The sequence below is a fragment of the Sturnus vulgaris genome, chromosome 3 (genome assembly GCF_052056855.1).
Source record: "Sturnus vulgaris isolate bStuVul1 chromosome 3, bStuVul1.hap1, whole genome shotgun sequence".
Taxonomy (NCBI): domain Eukaryota; kingdom Metazoa; phylum Chordata; class Aves; order Passeriformes; family Sturnidae; genus Sturnus; species Sturnus vulgaris.
In genome coordinates this window covers 27,890,903-27,908,717 of record NC_142245.1, presented here as the reverse complement: position 1 = coordinate 27,908,717, position 17,815 = coordinate 27,890,903, and the positions used below count along the sequence as shown (strand labels likewise).

The 17,815-nt window shown below is 37.5% G+C and overlaps 1 protein-coding gene across 2 annotated transcripts in view; it reads right to left on the bottom strand.

Annotated features, from left to right (window-relative positions):
* Nucleotides 1-17,815, bottom strand: part of PRKCE (protein kinase C epsilon) — a 283,897-nt gene that overhangs the window by 82,140 nt on the left and 183,942 nt on the right. For both annotated transcript variants that reach the window (XM_088161260.1, XM_014877250.2), the window contains exons 9-10: nt 17,470-17,684; nt 16,048-16,221 (exon numbers count right to left, since the gene is read on the bottom strand). In XM_088161260.1, coding sequence (XP_088017386.1) covers nt 16,048-16,221; nt 17,470-17,684 — 389 coding nt within the window. The remainder of the gene's footprint in view (nt 1-16,047; nt 16,222-17,469; nt 17,685-17,815) is intronic.

Below are 17,815 nucleotides of genomic sequence, written 5' to 3'. Positions count from 1 at the left end.
AGGAACCTTTCTGCTGAAATGAACCACTCACAGATATAACATACTCTCCGTAGCTCCCTTCACACAGATAACTTCTCTCTGTGTTAAAAATCTGCCAGTGCTGTAACATGGAAAACCAACCCCAGGACACCTGCAGTGACTCTCCTCTTGCTACATGATGACCAGCAGGTATCATTTCCATGCATCATCAGTCATAAGCCTTCAACACTGAGTCTTCTTCTTCCCAGTGCCAAAGAGATTCAGGGGGGTTTTTTGCAGTCTAAAGCATTTTTATGTGGGATTGATTCTAATACTTGGTTCAACAGAGATGTTTTAAAATATTCTTATATTAGTATATATTAATGAATTTAAGTAGAATCCACGTTTAAAATCATTGCAGTGGATCTAGCTTTCATCTGAAATGTGAATATAGCTTTAATCACAAAGATATATATATATATATATATATATATATATATATAAATTCAAATCAATTTAAGAAAACTCTAGCTTTTGGGGAAAGTTGAAAAAAACCCAGAAGGGCAAACTCCTCTAAGTAGTTCCTAATTCCTAATTTTAAAATTATATATGGAAATAACTAATAGTACATAGGTGAAGCTGGATGAACACTGAACTACCAGGACAGAAATATATTCTAGGAAAAGTGCATGTGCTTTGGGTGCACAAATATACAAACATGGTGCTGCACATGTTTTATACACATGGTTTGGCCAGAAAAACAGTGACAGATTAACCTGTTTCTGTCTCCTGAAACAAACTGTCCTGAATCCTCTTTTCTGATTTAGAACAGGAAGCAGAAACCGTTTCAAAAAGCTGTCAAGAGTGTATTTGTACACAACCTCATGATACACAGTCAAAATAGCCATGGCAAACTCTCCTGTGCATGCCTTTCAAATAACTTTGTCTATTCAACTTTCCTGTTTTACCCATTTCATGCCACAAACTACTGTAGCAGAGAGAAAGGCACCAAGCAAGCGTAGCCAGCAGGTTAAGACTTGTATCTATCTGACTGAGCCAGGTCTTGTTCAAACACAGGATGTCAAGACTGCAGACTTCAAACCAGCAGCCATGCACTTGGCAGTGATGCAAAGCAGAGCAGTGGTCAGAGAGCAGGGATGATCCTGCCTAGAGAGCTCGCAGCCCTGTGAGAAGGCAGTGACAGGCAGTCACGGGGGACATCTCAGAAAGTTCAGGAAAAACTGCCCCAAGAAAAGAGAAGACCCAAGGATGAGCAAGCTCCCAAAAGATCGATGTGTCTGGAGAAGGCTAACACCAATGTACATTATTCTACAAATGCTCTGCAATCTCTAGCTGTTCTTCAAATTAAATGCTGCATTTGATACATAGAAATCCACTGGTCATTTTTTCCCCTGTCCTTTAAATATGCATGTTTGGATATTTTACATTCCATTTGGGATCAACCATTATAAACCCCCTGCTGCATAGATAACATACTGCCTAATCCACATCACCTAATGCTGTGCAGAAGTGAAACAATTACTTCCAAAGACAGGCATGGAAAATGACAGCATGTCACCTTAAGACTATAATAAATTTATGTGTAAAAGCTACTACTGAGGCTTCATTGACTGCAAGCACTAGACCAACAAACAAAACGAAAAAATCCACAAAAAACCAGAAACAAAACAGCAACTGCACATGCTGCTCACATAGTTGCAGTGCCAAAAGTTGAATTTCTAACAGATGACAAAATGACACATCTCATCTGCAACACATACTTCTTTCTGGGCACAGCAAAAAAATAAGGCTAATGTTTCTGACCTTTCTGAAGTCAGGGGGAATATAACCATTATCTTCAAAAGGATCAAAACTGACCCACAAATCTTGTTTTCCATTCTCATGAGCAACTTAATAGCAATCATGAGAATAAAGAGTTTAGGATCACTTCTAAGGTGATTACAGCCACAAAACACCACTGTGAAAAAACCTGCAGTTCAAATTTTCTTTTTACTCTTTTAAGAAGAAAATCCATTGCTGTCTGGATAGGCAGGGCTCCATGGGATATTTCAGCTGCCTTACTGTCCCAGCAGAGCTGCCACTGAGGAAAGTGACAGCCTCTTCCACGCTTGCTGCCTCACAGGCACCAGTATCAGGCAGGTTAGAGTTCCTCAGTGACACACTGATGATTTTTTGCTACTTCAGTTTTCAGCTCTAGCAGAAAACCAACTCGGCTCATCCATACGAGGGCTTGCTGGAATCAGATACAACGGCAAGACAGGGCAGACCCAGCAAGGGGGAGCAGAGGGCAAGACATCCTCATCCTCCAGCAGCAACCCAGGCTCACATCAGTGTGCACATATCACTACACTGCACTTTTAATTGGTCAGTGTTCCAACAGCCAGGAATAAAAAGTGTTTAATTTCTGTACAAACTGATCCAAATTTTTTTTCTATTTTCCACCCCTCAACAGTTAATTTCACTTTTTCAGCTTCATGGAATTAAAATTAATTAGAGTAATTAAAATACAAACAAAACCTGATTTCCCCATGCCACACAGCTTGAGCAATATCCTGACAAAAGTTTTCAATGGCTTACACCTGCCTGTCAGATACAGGCTGAGTACATTTTCAGTATTCTTTCTATAAACATTCTCACCAGGTGACACACTGCATCTGTAAAATGCTATAGCACAGTCTAAAAATCTATATATTGCCATCACACAGTATCCTGCTTTCATCTTTGTGAATCTAATCAAAAGCAAAATTAATTCTATGAATTCTGGATCAAATCACAATTCCAGCTTCAACTTCTGTAGTATCAATTTATTGTTCCAGGCAAATAAGAATAATGTAAGGAATGTGAACTTTATTTTTTATACATGGCTTTAAAGACAGTTTTCAGCACCCTGTTCTCGACATCAAGGCTGACTATAAAGAACATAAATTTTGCATTTTTGCAAACGCGCAAAAGCAATTACATGTTTTGATAAGAAGTAAGCAAAAATGAAGAATATCTACAGACTCAGTTTTGTTTCATACCTGTCAAAATTCCCATCTGTAAAACAACATCAAGTTTTAAAGTAGATGCAATGGCCTTTTATACTAAGAAAATAAACAGAAATGGCTGGTGCCTTGGTGAGATTACAAGCACCAGCTTTGAAAATGTCAACAGTATTTACAAACAGTGGAATGATGGCAGCTTCATAATACTTCAAGAAGACACGGGAAATTCCTTTCAGGAATTTTTTTTCACCACATATGCAAAGTTAAGGCAAAATGCTTTTCCTTAAATAATGCATGAATAATGCATTCTCTTTGGATAATGCAAACAGGATTGCAATAAAAAATTTTATAAGACCACCTGTAACTGGTATTTGGTGAATTTCTAAAAAAAACTCCTTGTAGTATCTAAGATTGCTGACACATACTCTCTCTTTGCCCTTTCTGGTGGACAAATGTATTTAAATTTGAGATTTTATAAAAACAAACAGGCTGTTTTTCTTTCCACTGTTAATTAACTGTTTTCACTCTGTGTGTTGGAAAGAAGCATGACCATATTTATTTTCTAATTTCAGGTTTTTTAATTTATTTATTTATAATTAAATTTTAAACTGGAGTGTTCTGTCCCTGAAGCAGCAAAACTTTTCAGCACATTGAAGAATATAATATATAAACAACCTCTTGCTCACAGTTGTCAGTATCAAGAAAACAATAATTAGTGAACTACATAAAATCAACAAATGGGCTTGGAAGGACCTTACAGATTGTCTAGTTCTGATCCCTGTGCCACGAACAGGGACACTTCCCACTAGACCAGGTTGCTCAATTAAAAAAATTATGTCAAAGGCTCACATAGTTATTTAAAAAATAAATAATACCCCCCCATGCAGTAATTTCCAATGTATTTATCTTACTTTTATTGCAGTTGTGGGGTTATGTGAAGGCAAAGAGAGGGCAAAGTCTTTGTCTTTCTTAGTTCAAGATCAAAACCCACACAGAGGCCACAAGAACTGAACTTACAGACTCACACAGCAAGCCAGTAAAGCAGAATGATGCAACCCGTGTCTGATAAATAACTGACCAGATTTAAAAACAAATCTCATGTTTTAGGAGAACAAGAACACCAGTGGGACACATTTTTCCTTATATGATTACAAAATGTTGAACTCACAGTTTATATTTGCCCCACTGGTTTTACGTTGCATTTCTACAACTGTTCCTGGACTAAAACATGTCCAGGGAATATAACATGCAGTAACCAAGGCCCAGAGTAATATTTCATTCTAAGAAAAAGTATATTAATCATTTAAAAATGTTCTCTGGAATTAGGAACAAAAGAGCAGTGGGAACAATTTACACGAACTTATTAGCCTTTGTGATTCAGTAAATGCACCAGCAGTGATTTGAACCTTCCCATTCAGTACTTTGTGGTTGTGCTAACCCAACATTTCAAAGCAAACTTCAGTTCCACTGACACAATTTCCCATGTCTTTAGTTCCACAGGGGAGAGAAAGACTTTTTGAAAATTTCACTCACTTTCACCTCGAGGCTTCGTGAGACTCCTTTGAAGTTTATAACCTAAGGTTTCTATGGGACAAGGATTTACACAATTCAAAGGAGAGCTCTAAGGAATGCTCACAAATTACTACTTTTTAAATTAACAGACATCTATTCTTACAGAGGAAAAGGAAGGAAAAGCAAAAATAATTAAAAACCTCAGATTTTTTTCTCAACTGACTATTAACCTTTTAAGCATTCTACTTCAACCATCCAATAATTTTATTTGTACTCTGCTTATCTTTCTGAGACCATCAGTAACTTGACAAAGGCAGCAACTTGCAAGCAAAACTTATGGGTAGGACCAAAAAATTATATAATTCTTCATTGTATCATGATAAGATCTGACAACCTCTTTTTCCCCCCAGAGTTTAGATTTCTTTATTCAAATATGACAAGAGTAAATTCAGCTTGCCAAGACATTATGTTCTCTCTGCTATTACTTGAATAATTTAATTTAGCATTTGTTTCAAGAACATTTTCAAAAAGAACCCATAAACTCCTCTGTCCTCTAACCTCTTCAAGCAGTAGCTTCCGCATTTCCTCAAAGAATGTAAACAACTTTAAAAACAACACACTACTAATGGATAAAACATTACTTTTCTCTGTACTAGGCCAGTAAATATACCCCCTTTCTGTCAATGCTGTTTACAGAGTGATGGTAACTGTGCAATCAGATAATGGTTAACAAATTTTAATGAAGTCTGCATTGGCTATCAAATCCTGAACTTGGTGATATTTGGGTTCTGGGGAGCTGCCTGTGGCTTCTTAGACCTAAATCATCAGTCTAATCCAGTTAAAAAGCAGAGTGAAAAAATACTCAGATATTGGGTTACACATGTGGCTGAGATTACATGTTAGCCTAAGGGATATTTGAACCACTTCAAGTGTTTTATATAATAATACCACATTGAAGAGCACTGTAGAAAGCAGTTAATCTCCTTGGGCATATCACCCAGCAACAATTCTTTCCTAACTTTCCCACAGATTCATGGCAAATTTCCAAAAGTTCAGAGGTTTGGTGAGTTTAAGCCTCTTTAAATTCAGATTCCTATCTAAAACTCCCTCATTTCTGATCCAGAAATCTCATTAGATATGATCTTCCCCTTTCTCATTATGCTGGAAAAGCTTTGCAAGCTTCCTTTCCTATTGCTGTTGCAATTCAGCAGTTGCCATTAAAGGACTTGTTCTTGAATAGTGCAACCATGAGAACGTGTGGCACAAGACTGAATGGGTGGGACTTCAGGAACGTGACCATCAAGCTTCTCACATCTCAGTGCAACCAAAAAGGACTTACACCACAGACCTATACAGAAATTTAAAGTCCTGAAGACAGACCCTCTTCCTGGCCAAATCTTGTTTTATTTTTACTCTTTGATTTTCTAAAAATACAACAGGAAAGATTTCTTATATGCCCAAATAACCTAATTAACTTCTCTTTCAAAATTTGTCCCCTACTGTATGGGTCCATAAATAAATCATGTGTTATATTCATCAATATATCCAACACACCTGTTTTCCCTTCTGAAAGTTGTTTATACTCAATCACTTCTTTAAGAAATGCTCAGATAAATGTATTCAAAAGTGGCTGAATTAAGTTTTAAAAAAGCTTTATTTCATTTCGACTTAATGATCCTTGTGGGTCCCTTCCAACTCGGCATACTCTGTGATACTGTCATTTCTACTTCAGAAATTCAACAAACACTGCAGACTGAAAATTTGAAAGAGGATGGCATCACTCTTTGGCATGCTTCTCAATTAAGTCCAATGCATTATGCATGATGCCCTTTTGGCTCTGGCACGGCATTGCCAGCTGTGGTTCACTGCTTACATTCCTGATGGGAAAGCACAAGATAGTGTAACACTTCTCTCTTTCTTTCAGTACCTTTCCTCTCAGCAATGGAAAAAGCAACTTGAGAAGCGTTCTATCAAATTTACTATGTACTGTTTACCTATTACAACATATAATACTTTTTCTATGCAATGTATGGATAGCAAAACATTATGGACACGCATAGTGAAATACCTGCAGGGAATCCTGAGTTTCTTCTATCTGACAAACCTCACTCAGTATTATAGTTGGTATTTCCAGGTGCTCAGACATATTTCACTACTCTAGAAGATGATGAAAATATAGTGCACCTACCTTAGTTTAGAGATTTTAATGGCATAGACAATACTTTCAGAACTATCACTTAAAATAAAAAGTGTAAATATTTATACAGCATTATAGGGCTTCTTTTTGCAGATGTGGTATTAAGAGGATTTCTCCACTCCATGTGGGTGAACAAAATGCTGCATTTACTAACAGTTACTATTCCAAATAGCTTCTCATTTTTAACACCTACCACAACAAATTTTATGTGCAAAGCGCCATCTGATTATATGCAAACCTGCCGTCTTTGGCTCAGGAAATGCCCAAGTTATCTATCTCATGATATTGGGATAGTATGCTGGAAAAATGTCACAATGTGGTTTAAATTCTTCCTGGACATCTGCTTTGGCACTGTTAGAGACTGGGCCAGACATGCTGTTGGTTGCTCTGCTCATATGTCTTCATATGAAAACAGAACTTGGTTTTGTCTTTTCTTCGGTGCTTTATACAAAGCAGTTCTCGAAACAAAAGGAATCTAGCAGGAGGTGTAAAATTCACATTTCAAGCAAAAAATACATGAGCACACAGAAGTAATGAAAACCTATAAATACATGCAAAATCCCTAGTCTACATATAACATTCCTATTCAACATGTTTTCAGAACTCTTTCTGAAAATGAAGGTCTTTATGAATATCCACTGATCTGTGTAAGGCCCACATACTACCTTATTTTGTTCTTAAACATGAGTTACCTGAGCCAGGCTTTTTCAATACCTATTGAAAGTCATTATTCATACACCTCTCTTTACTGTCTGGATTTCTGCAGTTCTATAAATGCAACAGTGACCTTTAAATGCATTAATTATATCTTCTTTATTTTCCATACTTTCCTGTTTCCAGAACTTGATTAATTTTTGGCAAAGCACATGCTTCACACAGCTGAAAACCCTGGCAATTCACATGTATAAATTAATCAGACAACAGGAAACACTGTCCAAAACTCTGCTATCATTTAAGCCATCTTAAATCCTCTGAAATGAGTAAAGCAGCACAGAAGAAAATAGTGTGTTTTATTTTCAGGGCATAGTTTTTTCTACAGCTCAGGAAGAAGTTTTAAGTAGCAGAATTCTGTGTGATTTTAATATTGGGTTTCTGAAAACAGAAAAGAGAAAATAAGTACCACCACAGACTTTACAAGAAACTACTTACTAGTAAGAGTATTCCAAGTTAGTTATTTTGTGTGACTCTGTGAAGCCTCTTGGAAAAACTTATTTATAGAAGCTTATGAAATAGATCCTGTTGGTCCTTCTATAGGCTGAATGGAAAGTTAAATATCTAAAAGGACAATTTTCCTTCTCGTGATCTTGGCACGGTGCCCATACTCTATAAGAAAGAGTGCAACTGGGTCTTTCTGGGCTGTATTAAGGATAAAATGGGGTGATGTCTCTAGGTCACTTAGATTATCACAGAATCACTAGGTTGGAAGAGACCTCCAAGATCATCAAGTCCAACTCATGCCCTAACACCATGGCACCAAGTACCACATCCAGTCTTTTTTTAAATACATCCAGGAATGGTGATTCCACCACTTTCCCTGGTGTTAACCTCTACACTATCAAAGTAGCTAAGCTTGTATGTTAACCTTCAGAACAGATTCCATAAACACTCTTGGCATTGCTATGAACCATGTGCTAATACGCACAGCCAAGACTTGGAAGGAGTCTTTATTATTCAAGTTCCCTCAGTTCTGAACAATTACTTTTTAATGATTGATCAGTTTACTAGAAGATAAGAGAAAGCCTTAATGATGAGATACATTTTACCTGTACATATGTATAAATTTATGTTTCCTGCTTCTTACTGTTTGTGGAAGCTGTATATACCCTTCACACAGTATTTCAGCCTTAGTGAAGAGACTGTGGACTCACAAGTGACATACCACTCGCTCTCCTCCAGAGAGACACTTCTCTTAAAGGCTGAGTTAACTTTATAGATCACCTTTGTCATTACTTGATGGAGATAGAACCATGTGCTGAATACTTCTCAGCTTACAGAATGGCCTGGGGCTCCACTTACGTGGGAACACAGAGAGGTTCCTTACATGCTTCCCTATACCCAAGCATGGGAATGTGGACTGGGCATCACCACTCTTACACAGCTCACAGTAGCTATGCAAGAATAAACCCTGCATCAAAAGGTCTTTCTAAAGCTACTCACCCACAAGTGAGATAAAATGGCATGAACAGTGAAAACAGAATTTGATGGTAGGGTTTTTTTGGGAAGAGGAGATAAAGCATACTTTAAGCTACACCCTACCCAGGTTTGGCCCATCTGTGGTGTATGGAGCAGAAGACATGTTATGCCAAAATTACTCTGTGTAGATGCTTAAAAAAAAATGAAATCTTTACTTAAGTTGCAAACTCAAATGTTTTGTAAATTCCACTTCATTCCCATGGTAAAACTCTCTCGTGTACCATTATAATTTACTAAGCTTACTGTTGTTACAAAAAAAAAGTTGTATTAAAGTGCCCAAATGAATTCCAAAGAGAATCATTTCCTGCATTTAGAAAAGAAGCTGCAGAAGAATCAAATTTTATATGCAGTTTCCTTTTTCCTGACTCTTCCTCTGGGGTGAGTTAGTTGTTTACTTGTAAGAGCAACACCTAACAGAATAAAATGTTGCCCCAAAATCTCTTGTGTGTCATAGGCTTTCTTTAAATAGCATTTAAAACAGTCAATTGGCATAAACAGGCATGCCAACAGCTACCCATGTGAGCATTACATTTTCACTTATTTTAAAGATAGCTTTTATTGTTGTAAATTTATTTTTATCCTGAGCCCGTTAGAGGCAAATTGTGAATAGTGTTTTACGGCCATAAAATACAAATAAAAGCACGAAGGGTGCCTGGACAAGGGACCAATGGGTCATGTACTCAGGTCTCTTTTGTCCAAATGAGGGAACCTACAGCAGCTGTGAGGATGGTCTCAGGATGTGGGTGAAGAGGAAGGACAGACAGACGATCACAGCACACGTCTGCAGAGTGACAGACCCTGTTACAAACCAGTTAGGCACATTCCTCCCAAGCGATGCTGCCACAAGTGATATTTCCCTTATCCTTCCCACTCTCCCAAAACAAAACTGAACTGAAAGCCACAATACAGCTTTAACACACAGGATTTCATTTAAAGCAGCAAAATTAAATTTCCTGCTGGATGAGGAACAGTGCTGTGTTTCCACGAGAGCTGTAAGATTAAGAATGCCAGATCAGGAACCAACCAGAATGATGCTAACACAGCCACAGCACAAGATTATACAGAGATTCCGTGGATCCAGTAAGCAAGGGGACTACTCCAGCTTGAAAGTGTGCTACCCTGTTTGGATGACAGTATTCCTGTCTCCTCTAATCTCTGCTAAAAGATAGTGTACAAGACAGACTGACTTGCCGGGGAACTTACTGGCAAAGCATTTGGGTAGATACTCTGAAAATTTCTCCCCTCAAACATGTCTCAACTGGAGAAACACTTTTCCCAAGATCAGAAGTGTTTAATAAGTAATTCCAGCTACTCTGTCCAAGAGATACGAAAACAGCACCTTAAAGGCCCTTAGCTCTACCTGTTATCCCAAAAACCTCCTGTCTGCACATGATCAGATCCGGATTAAAACCCTGACGTTGACTTTTATGCTTGGCTGCACTAAGATATCATTAACACAGTGAACTACTGACACAGTTAACTCTAAAACCCTAACATGCAGGCATGAGGACCAAGGTTAAAAAAAAAAAAAAAAGTCAGCACGAATTCCAGCTTGCCCTCACCTATGTCATGGCAGCAGTTGCAGTGAATTCTGGCCACTATTCCCGGGATTGTCGAGGCCTCAGCTGGTTACAGCAAAGCAATCCATGGAGCTGCAGCTGCAGCACTCACTTGTATACATGCACACTAGGAACAAGCCCTAGCTTTGAGAGGGTGTGAAAGAGTCCTGTTCAGTTTGGGTGCTACATCACAAAAGAAAAATCCTTCCTGTCTGAAAGAGGAGCATTTAGACTCTTCTGATTGATGCTGGAGGAGTAATTTCTCCTGCGGGCTCTTGATGAGCCTGGCTGCACTGCTAGCCTGACTTGAAGTTTAACACTAAAGGGACTAATGTGAACAATGAATCTTCAGTGAGCTAACCAGGCTTTAATAATCCTTCAAGAGCAGCTAGCAATAACTGAGCTGCATAATAGCAAGTTTCCCAAAATGGGGTCATCATGCTGGAAACAGGGGCTTGTGTGTGTGAGAGAGAATGATTACAGTATTTAATCATCAGCTTCACTGTTCCAACTACTCTTGACCATAGTGTCTCCTTTCAGACAATGCAGTGATCGTGGTCAGTGCATTCACACTGGGTAGCAGCCACCAGGAAAGCCAAATTCAACATATACAATATATGAATTTCTGAAAAACCTTATTCTGCCAAAATTTTATGTATTTACATAACTTCTTAACTGTATGATATACAAAACATCACCAGATACTATTCTAACTTCTAATGCTTCAGGAAATAACTCTGAAGAAAAAGTCAAAATCAGTATATTTTAATTTCTTATTATATGAACTGCCTGTATAAACCAGGATTTGGGAATTCGAAACCACCTACTATTGCACATATCCTGTGTATGTGCATATATAGCAACACGGGTAAATAAAACACTTAAATTAGGTTTGAATATAAATGCATATAAACGTATATAAAAATATAATAGTATAAATAACATCACTCTATGCTGACCTACAATTTTATTCTACCTTTTTTACCAGAGTTGACACGTATCTTTAAGAAACCTTTGTCAATAATTTTATATTTAAATTGTATTAAAATATTTTAGCATTAAAATAGCTAAAAATATGGGGGGGTTAATTTAGTGTTTTGTCTCACACGTACAAATCCACTGAAGCAGGGATAATAATGAACAGAATTGGGCCCTAAAAAGTTCTAATTTGACACTAATCAGTAATAAAAGGCAATGCAAACTTGTGTTAAACTGATTACACCCATATAGCAATATCTGTATAATGGCTTTAGCTGCTTAGCAACAAAAGTACAAGAATACCAGATAAAATGGATTATAAGCTCTGATTAGTCCCAGATGAATGTAACAGTGGCAAGTCAGCTAGGTTAATTTGCACTGTATATCATAAATGACACTCCTCTGAGCTATAATTTCTTTGTACAAATACACACAAAAGAAATAAGACTTTATTTAACCTTACCAATGACAGTTTTAGTCACATACTACAGTGTTTCTTCCTAAATTAGCTTAGAAAATATGACTTAAAGAAATCATAAGCGTGAAGATTCTCTTTCCCTTCTGTGTTTTACACTTCCTTTCAAAATAAATCACTTAAAAAATGGAACTCCATTTTACACCTTTCCACTGGACCTGCAAATCCTTTTCAGAAATATTTAAATACAAGCCACAGTGGAAGGAAGACTAATTACTCTTGGTTTGTAGAGGGGTCTGATGCAGAAAGAGGTTCAGGGATTTTTCAGAGTAACAAAGGGACATCATGACAGCTGAAATGGAACAAAACATCCTGAATTACAGCTTTATAAAACCAGATTTCTAGCATTACTCAGAGCGTGCTAGGTACAGTGCACACAGCAGCAGGGAGTATCACCTGAACCACAGACCTCATAATCCAGGACAAAGCAGCAGTGAGCCACTAGGCAGCTAAGGGACCAACACAGTCACACCAGGGTCACTACAGCCCCCTCCTGATGTGCTCCTGCCACCTCTCATGGCTGACCTCTGCCTCACAACACCAGAACACAGGAAAGAAGGGAATGGCCTTGCAGGTCAGCCCCAGAGCTATGCTATGGATAGATACACTGATTTTAACACTGTAAGGAAAAGTAATGTTTTTATGGGTGGCTAAAGTCTATTTACCTGAAGTAATTGACTTTCTCTACCCTTTATTTAACTGCTAGTTTCCTCTAAGAGAAATAGCTATAATGTTGACTAAGGCTCCTTTACGAGTTTTGCAACTCTATCATTCAACAGGAAAAAAAACCTCTCTACTGTATCTGTTGAACACAGTATTATGAAAAGAGAAGGTGAGCACTATCTTCAAATTCATCAGATTTTATGACCTTGGATTAAAAAAATCAAATGGCAGATGTTAAAAACAGCAACTCTCTAGTCTAATTTTATACTGAATTATCATAATAAAGCTTTCATTGCCTTAATTCAAACCCCATTTTATTTCTTAAGTATTTATTAAGATAATTCATTATAAATTATAGGGTGTGCACATACATGTGTATGCATCTCACAGGGTAGAGGTCTAGAAAATTTTAAGTACTTATGAAGAAAGCTGACAGGGGTGTAGGAGGAATTAAGTGAAGCTACTTATATCTTCTAGACCTTTCCATAAAAAGCACTTTAATTCTCAAAGTTCAGAAACATCCAAATGAATGAAGACACGGATGTCTTCAGAGAAAACACGTCTAGAATAATTTAAATCCCCTTTGTGAGCCACCTGACTGAAGCATTATCAATAAAACCTCATGTTGATACTGTTCCATAGTTGATCCCTGAAGCAAGGTATGAGCTTGGAGGCAAGAGGACACTGAAGAGGGAAACTGATCAGATTCCTGTCAGGTAAGATACACCTTCCTGAAAAATCAAGGGACCAACACATAGAAAAAGAGAAGATACGAGAAAAAGTGAAAACAAAATTAAACCCTGAAAATGCCCTGTGTTTTCTCAACACCTTTATTGAGAAAACAATGCCTACACAATGAAGTCCTGAATACACAAAAGATGATGATCAGCAAAGGTCAGGTATTACAAAAATGCTGTACCCTGTATACGGCCTTGGGCAGGTTTGGCCATACCCTGGCAAAACAAGGAGGGAAATGCTGCCATGGTATCAGAGTGTTGAAAAATAATAGCCAAGAGTGACACAGTTTTACAAGATATGCTGCACTATAAGACTTAAGCTCTTTCCACATAAAAATCCAGATCAGCTGAGGCCCTGCCTCTAGATTTTACCATCTTTCTGATGTGTAGGACTGGGTTGAGGAGCTCATTCCTCAAACTATTGCAGACAAAACATCCTGTATCAGCTTTGCACACTTTAGCCCAAGCCTTGGAACGCTCTCAACTTCAAAATCACTGAAGAAGATTTCAAAACTATTCCTGAAGTACAATTCTAATATAATTTTTAATAGATCTAAAATGTTGATAAGAGCAGGGGGCAGTGGTGACTAATTTTTTGATGGGCTTAAAGCAAATTGGTTTGCATGAAGTTTGCTTCTGTATTAAGCAGGAACATGAGAAATATCAGTCCCAAGAATATTTCTTTAAAGTAAGGAAGCTAGCTGGAATTGTTAAAAGAAATTAGATATATAGGGCTAAAATCACACTAGTGTATAATGTGTGTTGTTGTTAGGCATTATTTGGCACAATTTCTGAATTCCAAAGTAATTTGAATTATTATCTCTTATTTGTTGTGATAATTATAGATTTCGTTTAGTAAGTGGCACTAATGAAAAGCCTGCTCCATGAAAAAAATAAATAATACTGACACATACTTAGTGTAAAAAGCATATTAGGCAACTTTTCTGCAGTGTCTTCAGCTGATTACTGAAGGAAAACACCGCAGCATATAAAGGCAAACTTCTACATCTGCATTTTTGTGGAAGAGGAACAAAGCAAGTAATCTCATTACATAAAGACAACCTCTGAGTGCTTTGACAATGAATACTGAGTCAATCTTCCCATTAAGTCAGGGTGTATACGACAAATATGCTCTACTTGAAATGCAAAATTTAATTCCAGCACAGTCACTTCAGGGACCAGTTCTGCAAAGTACAGCCACCATGCCATGGCACACAATAGCAGCATCAGTAACTATATACTACTGTGAAACACTTAAAACCTATTGTACTACAGCCTTTGTCTCAATGAAGCTTTTTTAACCACAGAATATGTTTCTTCAAGCAAGTTTTTCTATCTGTTTTTTTACTGAACCTGAGAAAATCATTCAGTGACTAATTTACTTGATACATTTTCATTTGTTGCCATTCATAAATCATGTGTACTATTAGCAGACTTACTGCTTTTGCTTTTTCATATATTTTGGTGTTTGGTATTTTTGTTCCTTTAAAAAGAATTATTTGTAAATTTTTCATAGGACATGCTCAAGAAAACCCTTCAATTTTTCAGCTATGAATTTTTAATTTGATTAGGTATCACTAGGTGTAGCTTAGATTGTTTCATAGGAGACACTAGCCTACAACTTGCAACTATAAACCACTTCAGTATGATTTCCTCTGAGCTCAAGAAAAGCCACAAACTACAGTTTTCTCTCTGTTAAGAGATCTGGGAAGAGAGAAGACAGTGAGAAGAACTTCTGAGTATCTTTGATGAATGGCTTGGGAGAGCAGGGAGGAAGGCAGAAAGCGTGGTACAAAGGAGCAGACCAAAAATACAAAAGGAAAGGAATCTCCAGAAAATCAGAGGAGTAGAAGATTCTTCTGTCAAAATTTACTTAATGTACAACTGATCCTTACCAATGTTCTGACGTATGATTCACATCAGGCTGCTGATACATTTATTTACACTCAAAACGTCCATTCAGTCCTAAAGGTCCCTTTCTGTTCACAGAGTTTATACCTCACTCCACTACAATCTTTTAATCACTTCTTTCATCTGAAACAACATGCTTAATTCTAGTTACAAATCTTAAAATAACACATTAAAACATTTTAAGAGTATGTTCACGCATATAATAAAAGTCTGAATGTGAAACACCCTCCACAGACGTATGTGGACACCTTCCTGGGCCACTGCTTTGTGTGAACTTCAAAGCATATAAAATGCTAGCACATTTTTACTATTTTAAGAACTGTGTAACCCTGTTAATTGTTTGCTGTTTCCCTATTCAAACCACTATAATCTTGATCCTACTAGCCATTTTCTATGGCTTTCCCACTGTGCTATTTATCTTTCCTGACAACTTTGCTAGAAGATCTTTTAGTCACAGCTTTTCTGCAATTCCACACAAAAGTATTGCACACTGGATGTTAAAATCATTTGTATTTAATTTAACAAATGATACACCCTCTTAATGTACCAAAGAAACAGAAAATGGCACCTCAGTAGGTGCCAATCCACCTCAGTAAGTGCCATTTTTGTGTATTTTATGCATGTGGGCTTTCAGAATTTTTAAACTAATTTACTGCCATCTCCTGGTACTTACAAGGTAATAGTAGTTATGCTTTTTAACAGCAGCCAGTACTCTTGTACAATACCACTGAAATGCTGAAAACTTACCAGAAATATTTTCAAAATATTGCTGTACTTTTTATGTTCTTTTCTTTCAAAAATTGGAAATAGTCAGTGTTATTCCTTGGGCAGAAGGTGGTGAAAGACTCATGTAGCTTACCTTTGTCTGGAAGCAGCAGTAAAGTTGTGTTAAATATGGATGTTTCCGTGCTAATGCCAGAATTCTCTTTTCTGTCATTGTACAGTCTACATCATCATCTTGGAGTATGACGTCTTTCTTCAAGACTTTCACTGCATATACTTCATCTTTTCCCTTTAGCTCAGCTAACATTACCTAAACCAAAGAAAAATTCTTTTTACATATGAACAACATACACCATAAATGCAGGGTTTCATTTGAGTTTGACCACACTGAAAATAGAAAGGCAGTTACATACTTGCCTAAATAAAGCTACAGTTTGACAAATAAAAAGTAAAGTGCCATAATTTTAGAAGCATATACCTCCGGTATTCTTTAAATTTGAAACAGAAGGTATCTGTTCTGTTTGTTAGCTAAGTATCTTGATGAGTACCTATTAGTGAGGTCTAAAAAACTAAACAAGGAAGGAAGTTGATGTAAAACAGAAATTTATTTCCCACTTTTATCTCCCACTTCTGGTAGTGAGATTTGAGTGTGTTGGACTTTGTATACAATCCAAAGTTACCATTTCAGCTGCTTTCATGTTGTTGATTTTAACTATTGTTTAAGGTTCAGGCCCTATATTCTGTTTAAGGTCAGGCCTGGCTTGGAGCCAGGATAATCTTCAGAGAAAGGATTAGAAAACAGGGACACAAAAGAAGTGCTTCAGCCCTGCTCCCCTGCATGTGAAGTTCCCGTAATATCAAGGAAGGAAGAGTGTACTTCTGAAACAGATTCATATTTCAGTCCACCTCTTTGATTCCATGGGGCACAATAGTGTGGAAAGAAAACCTATAACCCCTGTAAACACAGCAACGCCCCTTCCACCCTCACCAATTCCCGACTATAGGAAGGGATTTGGTGAGTTACATCTCTGCTGCTTATACTGTATTTTGGGCAGCTGTCTAAGCCCTGTCATATCTGAGTGGAAATGCTTCAGTTCTGCTCCCTCCAGCACTGAACACACCCACTGAGGAAAAACAAATACACACAATGTTCTGTGAAGTAAGTAAACTTGAACTGAGAATTACCGAGAAAGTGAATTAACCCCACAGCATTATTCCTGACCCGATTCTTCCTGCTTGACCACAAGCAATTTTGTTGAACAGTATGTAACTGCGTGTCTGTGTGTCTTCATCAGCCATATCCTGAAATAATGAAACACTGACATTTTGTTTCAAAAGGTTTGACCCTAGTCAACAAAGTGAGCTCCAGCACAGACAAGGCTTGCTCATCAGGAGACTGATACTTTTGGTCTGTTGGGTAAAAGAAAATCCCTAGGCTGGAAGCACTTTCTAAATGTCAATATGAACACTTCCAAATCAGTACAGTCAAAACCACCCCGGAACACTAGCTTAAAAAAAAAAAAAAAAGATGAAAAGAGGAGGAAAAAAAGCTACCCACCTTGCCAAAGCTGCCTTTTCCTAATACTTTGATGAAATTGAACTCTTCAAGACCTATTCGCTTGCTCTGGGCCTGTTTGACCTCCCCATTTTCACCATTCTCCCCAGGTTTGTTGAGCTGGTTGTCTGTTGACGTTGTAGCTGTTGCTCTGTGCTCCTCTCCCCGATTGTCAAAAGATAATGCTTTCCTAATGTTGTTTTCCAGCTCTTTGATTTCTGTGGAAATGTGAGGAAAAGTTAGTTTTAACCAACCCTCGGACAACCAGCATTTGTTACCCTGTATCACTGTGGGGAGGGACATTCAGCATCTCTGAATGCTGTGTTTGAGAGCATTCTGTGGTTAAGAA